Source organism: Ochotona curzoniae, unplaced genomic scaffold (genome assembly GCF_017591425.1).
Source record: "Ochotona curzoniae isolate NIBS_2020 unplaced genomic scaffold, NIBS_Ocur_1.0 scaffold_4683, whole genome shotgun sequence".
Lineage (NCBI taxonomy): Eukaryota > Metazoa > Chordata > Mammalia > Lagomorpha > Ochotonidae > Ochotona > Ochotona curzoniae.
This window is the reverse complement of record NW_024467121.1, coordinates 19,815,456-19,829,237: the sequence shown is the minus strand read 5'-3', so window position 1 is coordinate 19,829,237 and position 13,782 is coordinate 19,815,456. Positions and strand designations below refer to the sequence as shown.

General features: G+C 45.3%; 1 protein-coding gene across 3 annotated transcripts in view; it reads left to right on the top strand.

Moving 5' to 3' along the window:
• The window catches only part of FRMD4A (FERM domain containing 4A), a 546,990-nt gene that overhangs the window by 454,167 nt on the left and 79,041 nt on the right, over nucleotides 1-13,782 (top strand). For all 3 annotated transcript variants that reach the window (XM_040967963.1, XM_040967964.1, XM_040967966.1), the window contains one exon: nucleotides 9,377-9,460. In XM_040967963.1, the coding sequence (XP_040823897.1) occupies nucleotides 9,377-9,460 (84 nt within the window). The remainder of the gene's footprint in view (nucleotides 1-9,376; nucleotides 9,461-13,782) is intronic.

The window sequence follows — 13,782 nt, the reverse complement described above, 5'->3', positions numbered from 1 at the left end:
TCTCAGGGGAGGGGACAGTCAGACATCCTGGAAGTCAGCTTGTATCCTGGAGGTGGGGGTACCCATGCTGCCCATGGAAGATGGGGGGTGGTCTACTGTGCCCCCCCCCGAGTCAGTGCAGCATGCCCCTGTGGTGCATAAAATTCTGTTCAGGAACACTAAGAAAAGTCACACGGAGTTCTAGAGTTATGGTGTCTCTTCTCACCCACTTTTGGAAAGACTCCTAAGCATCAAAGTTGATCACCCTTGCTTTGGCAGTTGGATACCATGTATGTTAGCAGTCACCTTCTCAAAATTTCAGATTATAGGAAGTTGTCCTTGCAGCATGAATGATTGATCCATGACTTTACAATCTTTGGTGCATTGAACTGAATGGCTTGGAGTGATCAGCACACCCTGCAAAGATACCACATTTTTGCTGAACAGCATCAGTAAAATAAGATATCAGCTTAGAAACAGAAAACCCTGGGGAAGACTTCTTATGGAAATACTGCAGAAACTTGTATAAGTCTGAGTAAACTTGGCACTAAGCAAAATCCCAAACTCCCAAAACCAAATCAAGGTCAGGAGAAAGGAACAATTAGAAAAACAGTAGCAAAGGATAGCTTCTGTGGCCTGAAAATGCTCCTTCGAAGCAACAGTTGTATATATGAAATCTGTCTAAAGCCTGATTCTAAGATAGTCTAAGATCTAGAGGATCAAATCATCATTTTTCCAAAAAGAAAAGTATTTATTTATTTTGAAAAGCAGAGAGAGGGGAGGAGAGAGTGAGCGAGCTTCCATACACTGATTCACTTCCCAATTGGCTGCAGTGGTCAGTGCTGGGCTACGATGAAGCCAAGAGCCCAGGAATCCATCCAGATCTTTCTTCCCCAAAATACTTGGGGGTCCAAGTATCTTGACAGCCTTCTGCTACCTTTCCAGGTGCGTTAGCAGGGAGCTGGGGCTTGACTACGGCACTCCAATATGGGATGCCAGGGTTGCACAGGGTGGCAACCAATGGTGCCACAGTGCCATCCCCCAAATAACCTTTTAAATTAATGAGCACACATAGAAAACAAAGTAACTTTTCATAGCCTGAGGAGTCCTAAATGCATTACTTGCTGGAAAAGCTATCTTGCCCAGAATGCTATTACCTTCTGTGGTTACATTTCAGTGACTGTAAGCAAGTTGCATTTCTGTGAAACAAATATTAAAAATCTACAGATGGGGCCCAGCTCAGTGGCTAAATCCTTGCCTCATACACACTGGGATGCCATATGAGTGCCCAGCTGCTCCACTTTCCTTCCAGCTCCCTGCTTGTGACTTGGAAAAGTAGTCAAGGATGGTCCAAAGCCTGGGGACCCTGCACGCACATGGGAGACCTGAAAGAAGCTCCTGACTCCTGACTTCAGAGCGGCTCAGCTCCAGCTGTTGCAGCCACCTGGGGGAGTGAACCAGCAGATGGAAGCTCTTTCTGTCTGTCTCTCCTTCTCTCTGTAAATCTGTCTTTCTGATAAAAATAAATAAATCTATTTTTAAAAGAATCTCTAAATGATGGGAGCAGGCTTCTTGAAGTACTGAAAAAAGAGGGGTTGTTCTTTTCGGAAGACAGCAGTCACAGTGCTGATGGAGAAAGCCGGAGGCGTGACTTCCCTTGTGAAACTTGACAGCTGCTCACTTTCTTTGCTGGCGTTCTCTTTCTGCTCTGCAGACCCCTGCAGGACTGAGCTTACACAACTCCCTTTCCTGTTCAGTGGACATGCCCACTTCCCTGTTTTTTGAGCCTGGCAACACAGTGCTGAGTTCAGCATCCCTGCAAGCGAATGGCCGAGCGTAGATGTGGTGGGTCACCTGATTAGGAGGGCATCGTGTCCACAGTCTGCTGCACACTGGACTGCTTTATCTGGTGATGCTAAAGGCCAAAGAAAGCAGTCTTATCTAAAAATTACCTTTTCTCCCCTTGATATTATTTTCTTCTGCACAGCATTATTATCTTGTTTCACTTCCAAGTGTTGAACAGCTCATGTCTGTCAATATTGCTCTTTGTGGGGTGGTAGGCTAGCGAAAGTTGTTCACTGGTGGCCACAGGGGCAGACACCAGGCAGAAGAGAGACAACACCACTCAAATCCACCAAGTCCAGTGATGGTCCACATTGAAGCCTCAGCCACGCACCATTCGCACCTAACTTTATCCAACCCGAATGCTGGAGAGCTCAGAGTGCCAAGCACTCATTTTCTGTTGTTATTGTTTTTAAAACTTCAAAAACTTTTGGAGTTTTGTAGAACATTTAAACTGTCTTCTTTAAAAAGGTCGATGCACAGAACACTCTATTTCAGGTAACTGACAGGACACCCACCATTTTCTAGTTTTGTTCTAGTCTAATTTGATAAGAGATTTATCCCTGCATTGTACTAAGCCAGGTGTTCCATACAAGAACTTGTTTTGTTTTTTGATTTTTTTTTTCCTCTCTGGAAAGATCTTCCTAGAAAAACCCTCTCACCCATCTGCTTATCTATTCGCAGTTCTGTCAACCCTGCTGATCTTTCTCAAAATGGACCACAGTTTTATTTTTTTTTTCCTTTCCACTCATTTTAGACCTTTAACAAAACTGGTCATTTAAGCAAGCTTTCTGATAAACGGTGTAAATCAAAATGCCAAAGTCACACTTTCTTTGATATGGATTATCCCTGCCTTAACAGGGACTAACAAAAATATTTGCTGCATAGACATGCTGCAGCTGCTGCTGCTGCTGCTGACAGGGTTGACCTAGAACATAACAGTGAGGCTCTGGTGGGCTGAGGCATCTGCTGGACTGGATGGATGGGGACTGATCAGTGAAGCAGGGTCCTATCAGGGTGAAGTTACTCCACCTGAAACAGGCAGGCCCGGGGACATTCTGTCACAATCACTGTGCTGGTTGTGCTCTCACCTGGTAGAACCCCTGTCCAGCAGATCCCAGCAAGGGGGGTCAGAGGTCATGGAGGGTCCACTGTGTGTGCAGGCAGTCTCGTCATTCCAAATAAACACAGGACCATGTGAGAAGTGAGGCTCTGGTTGAATGTGTTGGGGTCAGTGTGTGACATTTGTGCAAAACCGAGTGTTAGACCTAGGGAGAGGGTGTCAGCTGCTCAGGGCCCAGGGGTGAGCAAGGAGTCTTGTTTCCTGGGGCAAGGTTGCAAGTTTCTAGTTGCATTTCCTCTTCTTTTTTAAATCTGCTTTTAGAAATATGGCAATGACTGGCTCAGTCAATAGGGAAAAAAATGTTAGCAGTCCTTCATTAACCAGAAAAATCAATTTGCACTTCTGTTTTGGAAGAGGAGTTGGAATATTTGTTTTGTACTGAAAAGTTCCCATTAGTTTCCACAGTCCAGTTGTTCTGAGGTCTCCAAGAGAGCAGGGAGGAAAAAAAAGAGATAAAGCTTGTATGAACAGTTCATCTTCTGTAAACCGTGGGATCGTATGACCTCTGGTCTGGAGAGAAATTTTTGTGTCTGAGAAAAACAAACAAACACCTTCTTGGTTTTTGGGGCTTTTATCCCCCCTGTGTTGGAGATCTATCCTGTATTTTACAAAGAGCGTTTGTGAGTTAATTTGACTTAGTGGTATCAAACTTACTCACTTGTAAGTTTGTAGCTTTGCTGTGGTTGTGGTCAGGCCAGTGGACATCTTGTAGGCAGTCACAGGTTCAAGGATTTTAGAAAATCAACACGAAAGCAAAGAGCTGCTTTTCTTCCAGAAGGATTTTTAAGTCAATTAAACACTTCTATCAAATAGCACCTTTTATAAAGATAACAAAGGTTTATTTTCTTGCCCAGTTAGCAGACAGCATTAGGCGTTGATGAGTATAAAGCAACAGTGAATATGATACAACTCTTGGTTTGCAGGTGGCTTTTTGTTGTGCTTTCATGAATAGTTTTACTGCTACAATTCTAAGTAAGCTTAATGTTACGTCCTTATTGCTCATTTGGTCATTCAGGATACTATTTTCCTGCAGTTTTTAGTTGCTCACTTGAAAGAGAACAGCTGTCGCTGATTCTGTGGTAAGACAAATAGATTTGCTGAGGTTTTAAATAAAAATTAGTGGGAAAATACTCAGACAATTAATATTTGGAATATAGCTTCATTCAACACTATCTTTCAGCCTAAACTTGGAAAATTTTCTTGCTGGAAAATGTCCTACAGGGAAAAAAAATACGTTTGTTACATTTTAAACACATCCATTGGCCCGAAAGAGTTGTTGCAGGAAAATTTAAAACTCACATAATTTTTTATATATTGATTTACTAAAAAAGAAAAAAAAGAATGGAAGGAAGTATGTGAGTTTTCCTGTGATTCGAAAATAACTTTGAGGACCGTGAGTAATTCAGAGGCAGCTGTAATACTGCCAGGGGGAGTTTTTAAAAGCAGGAGAATCAAAAACTCAGAATGCTCCAGTGGAAAAGTGAGAAACTGTCTCAGACAGCTTTGTTTGTGCACCAGAGTCCATTTAACTGAGCCTGCCCGTGTGTAATTCACATTTTTATAGTCTAAAACAGAATTTGGATAGGAATTTTTGCAAGATGATGTTCTTCAACTCCTGTGGGTATTAAGAAGGAAATTGTGTATTTTGGCAGCCTGCTTCTCTGGTCACGCGTATTTAATGCCAATGCCTCGTATTTGGAGTTCACTGTGAGTAGCCAGGATGTGGGTCATTTTGCAGAGCTGGGATTTTCCGATGTAAAGTGTGGTGATGTAGAAGAGTAGTCAGTTGTTTCTGATGCTGTTCAAGGAAAATGATCTGCCTCAATTTACACACTTGAGAACAATTTTTTTTTGACAAACTTTTTATCTATTTACAACTTAGAAATTCACAAAGTTTCCCTCCCCCACTAGGAAATTAGATTGATTCATCAAGAAAGATATCTTTAGTTACGTCACTGAATAATTACCATCAGAAATGCAGGCAGGCAAGTCTTAAATGTGTTTGCAATTTTGCCCCTCGGTTCACCTGAAAAATGGAACCCATTTAGGATGTATTTGTCCATGACACATATCTAGAATCCAGAATCCCAAATCCCATGCTGGAAAACTTCTCCAGGGGTCTGCAGGTGCTTCCCATTTTCTCTAAATGGCTCAATGTAGCAGCAGCAGGTCAGACAGAGGGGATGTGGTCCTGTGACACAAAACCCTTTCTTGCATGATGGAGACCACCAGTGTCACTGAGTGGTCCCTACAGACCTGAGGAAAAAGTGTGTATAGGCCACGTGTTCCCATGTTCTTCATTGTAACCTTAGCTTCGTGAAATGGTGAGGGAGGGGAGAAAGGAAGAGCAAGGATACTGTTTCCTTATTATGTTTAACGATCAATAAGAAAGAAAGAAATCTGTACCTTCTCTTATTCAGCTGCCTCTGATTTCCCTGGGATCTTTGTATGACAGAATAAAGGATGGCTGACCCACAGTGCAAAATTTGGGATTCCAGTATTTCTAAGTTCAGAGATGGGTGATTCAGTGCTGGTACCCTGTGTTCCCTAACACCCTGGGGAGGATCTGGAACAACATATTCAATATTACTGCACCGAAACATGGGTGTTCACACTTCGTGAGACAGAAATGGGTCAAACATTGCCTCTGATAAAAAGCTTAGGTTTGCCACCACAGGCTATGAAAGGTTTGTTTCTTACACTATTTTTTTAAGGTGTAATTATTTTTTATTGGCAGTTTTGTAGAGGAGAGACAGAAAGATTTCCATCTGCTGGTTCACTCCCCAAATGTCTACAGCCGCCAGAGCTAAGCCAATCTGAAGCCAGCAGCCAGGAGGAGCTTGGAGCCTCTTCTGGGTCTCCCTGATGTGTGCAGGATCCCAAGGCTTTGGGCCATCCTCCACTTCTTTCTCAGGCCACAAGCAGGGAGCTAGATCAGAAGTGAAACAGCCAGGACATGAACAGGTGCCCATATGGGTTCCTCCTGCTTGCTTACAGCAGAGGGGGAGGGGATTAGCCAATTGAGCTGTTATGCAGGTCCCTGTTTCTCAGATATTTTTAGGCTTTAAGTTGCAGATAATGGATCTTGGTGGGGAGCTGCCCCTCTCTGGGAACTTGGCCTTCATGATATGCTCATAAAAATGGAAAAGTAAGACAGACACAAGTATGTTATTACTGCTTCCAAGTGTTCAGTTCTTCCCTCATGTTCCGCTAGTGGACTGTGGATTTACAGCTCTATTCTGTAGCAGCATGGATCACACTCTTTCACTTCCTGCTCTCACGATGAATTCTCCCACAGTCAGCACCTGAGGAGACTCCAAAATTTCACAGGAAATGTGCAGTTTTATCTCCAGATCCCACATGCCTTTCGGAGCCCTCTCGTATGGCTCTGAGGATTCCCCAACAAATGTCAGACAGTTCATTCAGCCCACAAGGAATTCCCTAGAAAAGTTATTTCCTAGTTTCATAGAGGAAGACACATTGTAGATTTTCACCATGTTGATCTAAAGTTGAGTATTTGCTTTCTTTGCGATATCTTGGCTGAGATTGTTAATGTTGTAAGAAAACCCTGATGTATTGCTAGAATCCTTCACTTTTCCCCAAGTCATCCTTTCCATGTTACATGAGCAGTATAGGCAGTAGAAGATAGGGATATCAACTCAAAAACCTTCCCTAAATAAATAAATATAAATAAAACCAGCATAGCATTAACATAGCAACTTTTTGGAATGGGAGGTCATGACCGGCCACATTCATAACTGGAAGATTTGAATAAAATCAGATGAATGTTAAAAATAAGACCTGGATTTTGTTCTCAGCTAAATAACTGACTCTCCAAGAAACCTGTCAATCTATTTTTTCCAAACATGGCCTTCATGACAGTTAGGTAAACTATTTAAAAGAGCTGTTTAAGATGATATCTGTCAGGTGCAATGAACTCTGGGAAAAACATCAGGTTGAAAGACACTGACAAAGGAATTGAGGCACATTTGTTAGGCTGCAGCCCGTGCAACTCTGGGGATACAATGACTGTCTCCCCTTAAAGCAGCTCTGTGATGTTCAACTCCACAGTCTGGCCAGATTGGCAGGACTGGACACCCCTAAGTTATTGCAGGTGTTCCTAGACATCAGAGAGGCAAACGGAACATTTCTATGTGCTTGTCCTATGGGAAGGAGTAAGAGGCGTGGATCCCTTCCAGAAAGTAGTGGATTTGGATGGGCTTCATGCCTTGCTGAATTCTGCTTGTATTTTTCTATTATAAACTTGCCTTGGAGGAGAACTAGACAACCCAAGCTTCAATAAGAAATCAAACCTGGGGCTGTCACTGCGGGGAGAAGAGGGACTTGTTTGACAACAAACGAGTGTTTGCTGGGTAAAATGATCCCTTCCTGCAGTATCACCTTCCCACCACAAATAGACTTCAGGTGTGATGAGTGGGAGTCGCTCAAGTTTCGGCTCCATAAAGGAGCTGCTAATTACCTTTCTGGGAGTTTCAGCCAATGAAAGTCTACCTGATAAAAGTGCCTTCCAGTGCTGAAAGCATCCTTCCCTGCCCTGATGGAGTTGGGAATCAGATCCCTGTTGTCAGGGCACTTAACAGGGAGAAGAGGCCCAGAAATTCAGCCCCTGGAGTATTCAGTGAGCTGAACATTTGCCTGAGAGCGGAGTAAAGTTCCAACTCATACTTGGAAATAAGCTCTTGCTAAACATGAAAACCTCCAGTTGCTCTCCTGTTGCCTACTGGATCTACTGGACCTCTCTTAGCCTGGCATTGGAGAGGCTCAGGAGTCAATGCCTGCCTCAGTCATCCCCTTTGGTTACTCCTCGCATGCCATGCAGTCTAGTTGGCCTCTTAGTTCATGTTAAGTAGGCTCCATGGCTTGGCTCTCTTCCATCAAGGAGGAAAGTAACATCCCTCTCCTTTTCTTTATTCAAGCCTGCTCTTGTACCAGCATCCACAGATCCCTTTCTTTGTAGTTTGAACTGATGTGATCTACCTTTAAGGTCCTGTATGTTTGTATGCATGACCATTTCCTCACTTCCAAGGCAAACTGTGAACACTTTTTGTGTAAGGACTAGGTCTCTCATCATTGTTTCATATCCCCACAATAGTTTTCATTATAACAGGTGTTCCTTACCTTGATCGCATTGAATATTAACTGATAAATCTCCTTACTGCTTTGATTGTATCAATTCAAGTACTCAGATACAGCCTTTCAGACAAACTTAAGTTGAGTCTCCATCTGGTTGGGTGTTAGAAGCCAGGATTCCCAAACTGCATAGTCGTGATCTATCAGTGCACTTAAAAGAAGCCCTTTCTGGCAGCAGAAATGCCACCAAATATCTGTGCACATGTCACATACGTGACAGTCAGGTATTGGGAGGGGTTTCCTCACTGACACCAAGCATCCCATGTGGGGCTCCTGATTCTGTTGGCAGCCATGCAGCCATACATCTTTAGTTGGCGGCATGGGTGTTGGGGGTGTTCTCATCCAAGTGCTTCCAAAGTTCCTACCTGTGTCTACAGTATCTCTTCCTACCCTCGTATTATTTATTTATTGAATTTATCTCTTCTTGCTGGTACCACTTTGTGTCCTGGTTGCCAGTGTTTGCTTTGCTTTGTATGTGCAACACAACTGCCAAAATGACCCAAGTAGAACTGTTGGGTCAAAGACACATCTCCCTGAAATAAGCTTTTGAAGCCCCAGGAGAGGTATCTGAAGCTCTTGGAGGAGCAGATAGGGATGGCAGAACCATCCAGGAGTAGCTGCTGCTGGTGCAGGAGGTAGTGAATGGGCACAAACCCCACAAATAACAAGCCTGGGTGAGAAGCAGATAGACTGTCCAGAGAGCAGTTGAGCATCTGAAGGGGTTACAGGTCTACACTAGGGGACTTCAGATCTGAGTACATGGAGCTATTGACACTATGGAAACACTTTCCTGGCCTTGTCAAAAGCAGAAGTTATCTATGTAATTGCATTGTAGCCGACAGATTGCAGCATGCAAGCTTTGAGTATGAAGAAAACTGGCACTATCAGGGTGGTGCAAGCAGTGGCTCAACCCTCCTTGGAGCCCTGTGGACCTGGAAGCAGAGTCCTGGGTACCCTTGTCCTCCACTGTCCATGTAGAGGACTGCTTTGGGGCCTTTGCTCTGCACCCCTTGGTGAAGGCAGGGCTTGAAGGCTTCCTTGCCACCTGTGTGCCCATGCCCCGGTTCTGGACCAGGAGAGGTGGCTGCCCAAACCACACATTCTTTTTTATCTATATTAAATAAATAAATGATAAGCAAGCCTACCCCCTTTTCCCATGGCCTTCCACTAACAGGGAACAGATGTGTGGTCTCCTAGACAAGGCAGCTGGGTCAGGTTGTACCCGATGGCAAGGTTTATTCTCTTGGAAGCTGAGTGTGTTTCTGGCTCTTTCTCATGCAGCAATGAAGTCGTGAGGAGTGACTTGAAGAAGCTGCCAGCCCTTCCCACCCAAGCCCTGAAGGAGCACCCTTCCCTGGCCTACTGGTAAGCTCCGCTCCATCCCCAAGGCAAGCATGGGGCTCAGCCAGCTGGGCCTGCCCTCTGCCAGCTCCCGTGTGTCTGTTGGGATGGGTTCAGTAACTGCGGACCATTTGTTGCATGTGTTTAACTGGCATGTTGTGTATGAGAGCTCTCCTCTCTTTGTTCCCCTTTTAAACCTTCTCAGATTTCACATGGGACATTTTGCTTCTTTCAAGAGCTTTCCATATGCTGGTCAAGTTTCCTTCTGAAACCTTTTTCCCTTTTGGACCAAATGTGTGGGGTTCCACAACATGGGAGATCTGCAGGGTTTTCTTTTTGTAGGGGAGGTAGATTCTTTCCCTTGCCTCTCAGTGGTTTTTGTCTCCTGACTTAGCTGTCATGTAGCATTTTGCCACAATTTGTGTGCAGGGCCCTACAAGACTGATTCTGAATGCTTTGGGCATTTGAAAGGGCCCCCAGATCATGGATTTGGGCCACACCAGAGCAGAGCTGCATTCCTGGGGAATGTGGTGACATCTCACTGGGCTCATAAACCCTGCCACTGCCCTCTGCCAGGGACTGTGTGGCCTCTTTGGTGGGCCTCCAGGCTCTCTAACCGACAGCAGTGTAGCTGCTTCTGTGAAAAGCAGTGCAAAACAAAAAAAAAGTGGAGTGACCCTCTCCCAAGGTGCACAACAGCAAACCCTGCTGTACACCCTGCATTTCATCTGAGCTGGACACTCTACTGGATAGTCACCCACTTGCTGGGTCATTCAGCAGGTATTATGGCTGGGATAGCACGTGTCTTACTGCAGAAGCCTTTAGCAAGAGTAAGCTCCAATTCATAAGCCATTCTTTTCTGAGAGACCACAGCCCTGTGAAAATTGGACCTGAGTCTCAGACTATGAACTGGCATCCTCAGTTTGCCTCTCTGAGCTGTTGCATTATCACTGTTCCTCAAGTAATACAGATATAGACAGGCGGTGCCTTGCTGCCATTGCACCTGGCCCAGGAGAGCACAGGGATTTTGGATGCATCAACTTCTAACCCTTGGGTCTTACAGTCTGCCCTTTCCTTATGCAAAGCTAGTAGTTGTCGTCCTCCCCAAGTCCTTGAGCCCCCTGAGCCTTGCCTTCTGTATTCCCTAAATATTCATGCTGAGGAAAGAAGTCATGATGGAGTTAAGGAGGAGGAAAGGACTAGGGAGACCAGCAGTTCCTTTTTAGAGAACTACAGTTGCTTCTCGGGGTTGCAGTCCCAGTGGGTTGCAGGAGTCAGAGTTGCCTTTGGCCTCATCCATCCTTCAACCATCTCATCATTCATATTTTAGGTAGGAATTTCTCTCTCACTCGCTCTCTAGCTCTCATTCTGGATTTCTCTTTGTTCCCACCATCTATCCTGTGCTTTCATATTGTTACACAAACACCTTCCCCCAAGCACATGCCTTCTGTCTTTTATCACTATGAATGATTTCGCCTCCATCTACACATACAGCTACTTAAATGCCAGCACATCCCACATTTATTTATATAACTCATTTGAAAGGCAGAATTCCCTTCTACTGCTTCACTCCCTAGGTGTCTGTAACAGCCAGAGCTCAGCCAAACCACATCCAGGAGCCAAGAATCCAAGCCCGCATCGCTCATGTGGGTGGCAGGAACTGAGGTACTTGAGCCATCACCTGTTCTCTCCCAGAGTGTGCATTAGCAAGACTCTGGGATGGAGGAGGGATCAGGACTCCAAGACAAGTCCTCTGATACGGAATGCAGATTAACCGCCACAATGAACAACTTGTGTTTCCCCCTCCATCTTTATGATCAGGCCAGCTCTTTCCTTGAGCCTCACTCAAACCTAAGAGGACCTAGGCCATTGTCTAAATGCACTGAGAGACAGGACAGGTGAAGTCAGGTGCCCTCCACATCATAGCCCCACTAACGTATAAGCAATTGGGTAGCATGAACCCTCCTGACGATACATTTCTTTAAAAAAAAAAAAAAGAAAGAAAGAAAGAAAGAAATTGCAAAGCTTCCCAACTCATTCCATCATGGCTGGCTAGTTGTGGTTGGCTACAATATTCCAACCTATTTGTATAGATTCCTTTTTTAAAGCTAAGACTTATTGGGAGGAATAAATGTTACTCATGCTCTATGTGGACAGCGACGAGTGGTGGAGTGGGAGCTAGTAGGCTGCACTCGTTCCTGTTCTCCTCTTGGTCTTAGCGCCACCGTGTATCATCCTGACTTTGCACTGGTGGAAGAAATCATTTTGGTACCTTCATCCCAATCCAAATCACATTTCTCACAGTTTCTGATTGTCCTGATCATTCCTGAACAAATTATACATCTTCACTGTGCTTTGGGGCTCTCCTGCTTCCCCCAGCATTCACAGATGTAATGGACAATCCCCAGGCTAAAGCCGCGGAGGGCATGGGAGGACCCATCCACACTACCAGGACAGGCTTTATAGCCTAGTAAAACAGAGTTGTAGTTCCATGTTTCTGAACTGTGGGCTCCTTAGTTTCTCAGTCTGTAAACTAGGAGTAACCACACCAAGCAACTTCTGACTATAATGAAGAGCAGAAATAATACATCACAGAATGGAGTTAGAGAGCAGTGACTTTTCAGACTATTGCAGAGCAATGATGCACTTTTGCTTTTTGCTAATTTTCCCCCAAGCACTTAGCAAGCATGGACTTGGCTCATCATGCAGCAGCTCCATGGAGAAGGTCTTTTTGCAGGAAGTTAAAATTATGTGCCCAGGATCATGGAGCAAGGTGCCGGCCAGACTCGAACCCAGAATCTTCCTTGTGGGCCCAGCTTTTAGAATGTTAGCCTACCTCCCAAACCCTGCAGGCCAACAGGTTTCCACAAGATGTGAAGGATACCCAGACACATCATGCTTCCATCACCATGCTTTTCCCACAGCTCCTTTCTGCCCAGAGATGATTTAACTTTGTGTCGTGGCCCAGCCTGTGACCAGGGTGCATTCAGACTTGGTCAGACACGGACTTCCTGCATGTAATGCTGGGTCTGCCAGAGAGTGCTTTAGAGTCACGGTGAATCCCACAGAGTCCCTGCATCACAGACCAGGGGTACTGGAAAGCTGTCCATCAGACTTGGAGTTGCAGAGGATAAGGATAGCAAGGGCAGAGTGGGCTCTCACTGGCATGAAAGAGAAGTGTTGAAGGATGCTAAAGGGAGCAGGAAAAGCAAAGCAAGGAGGTCACCAACTTCCCTGGTTTGCTCAGGACTGGCTGTAGGTGGCAAAGCCTTTTGCAGCGCTCAGGCTGTTTAATTGGAAAACAATTGAATAGCTGCCTGTCTGCACCCTGGACTTTATTTTCCTTTTGTTTTTTTTCTGGAGCTTCTCTGTGTTCACAGCCACAGCATACATTGACTGTCATCTCTCCCTCCCCAAGCTACAAAGGAAATAGACTGCTGTCTAACTGAGTTGCTTGACCATGAGTCTGGGAGTCAACCTCACACAATTCCCAAGCTTGCCCATGGGCCTATTGTGTGCAGACTGGATGGGGAGGAAGCTGAAGAACAATCTCAAAACGTCCTGAGCACAGCTCAAAGGCTTAGCCAGGCTGTAGCCTGTGCCTGAGAGGACACTGCTCAAGTGCTGCCAGCAGGGGGGATCTTGGCGCACGTGAGCTAGACCTGCACAGCATGCTCAGGGGAAGTACGGCTGGTACCCCTTCCTGAGCAGAGGGCTCCAGACCACCCTCAGAAGTGACCATCCTAGAACATCAGTCCCTGTTGGGATTATTATTGGGTCCCTCCCTGTTAAGAGCCCCATCTAGCTTTTGTCCGCCAAACTTCAGAATGCTAAGGTAAAACAATGTTCATCAAAGATGAAGATGGTAATCAAAAGAGAACCAAGGCACTGCCAAGGTCCAGACAGTGGGTATACATGGCACTTTTGCCTGGCTGAAAAAAAAAGAGCAGAAGGCTTTAACTGCGTCCTAAGATAATAAATTAATGATTGATCCTCTAGATCTGTCACTACTTCCTCTCACAGAGCTTTCACAGAGGACAGGAAGCTCCCTTGAGGAAGTGAGAGAGGCAGATGGTGAGAAATTGGGGTCCAAGGCCATGTGGCCCCATTGTAGAGGCAGAGACTTTGGGACCAGGGGACTGCCTGCAGCCCTGTTCCCTTTAATTTGCAAGGTGAGCCATGCTGATCTAAAGACAGCCTCAGATGGGAGCAGCCAGAGTTCCCTCTCACAGAAGTCTGTGCTGCCTGCCCAGGCTGCCCTCTACCTTGCCCCAGGAAAGCTTGACTGGACACATCTACCATGCAGCCAGCTAATCTCTTGTTGTGTTAGAACTCAGGATTTCAAA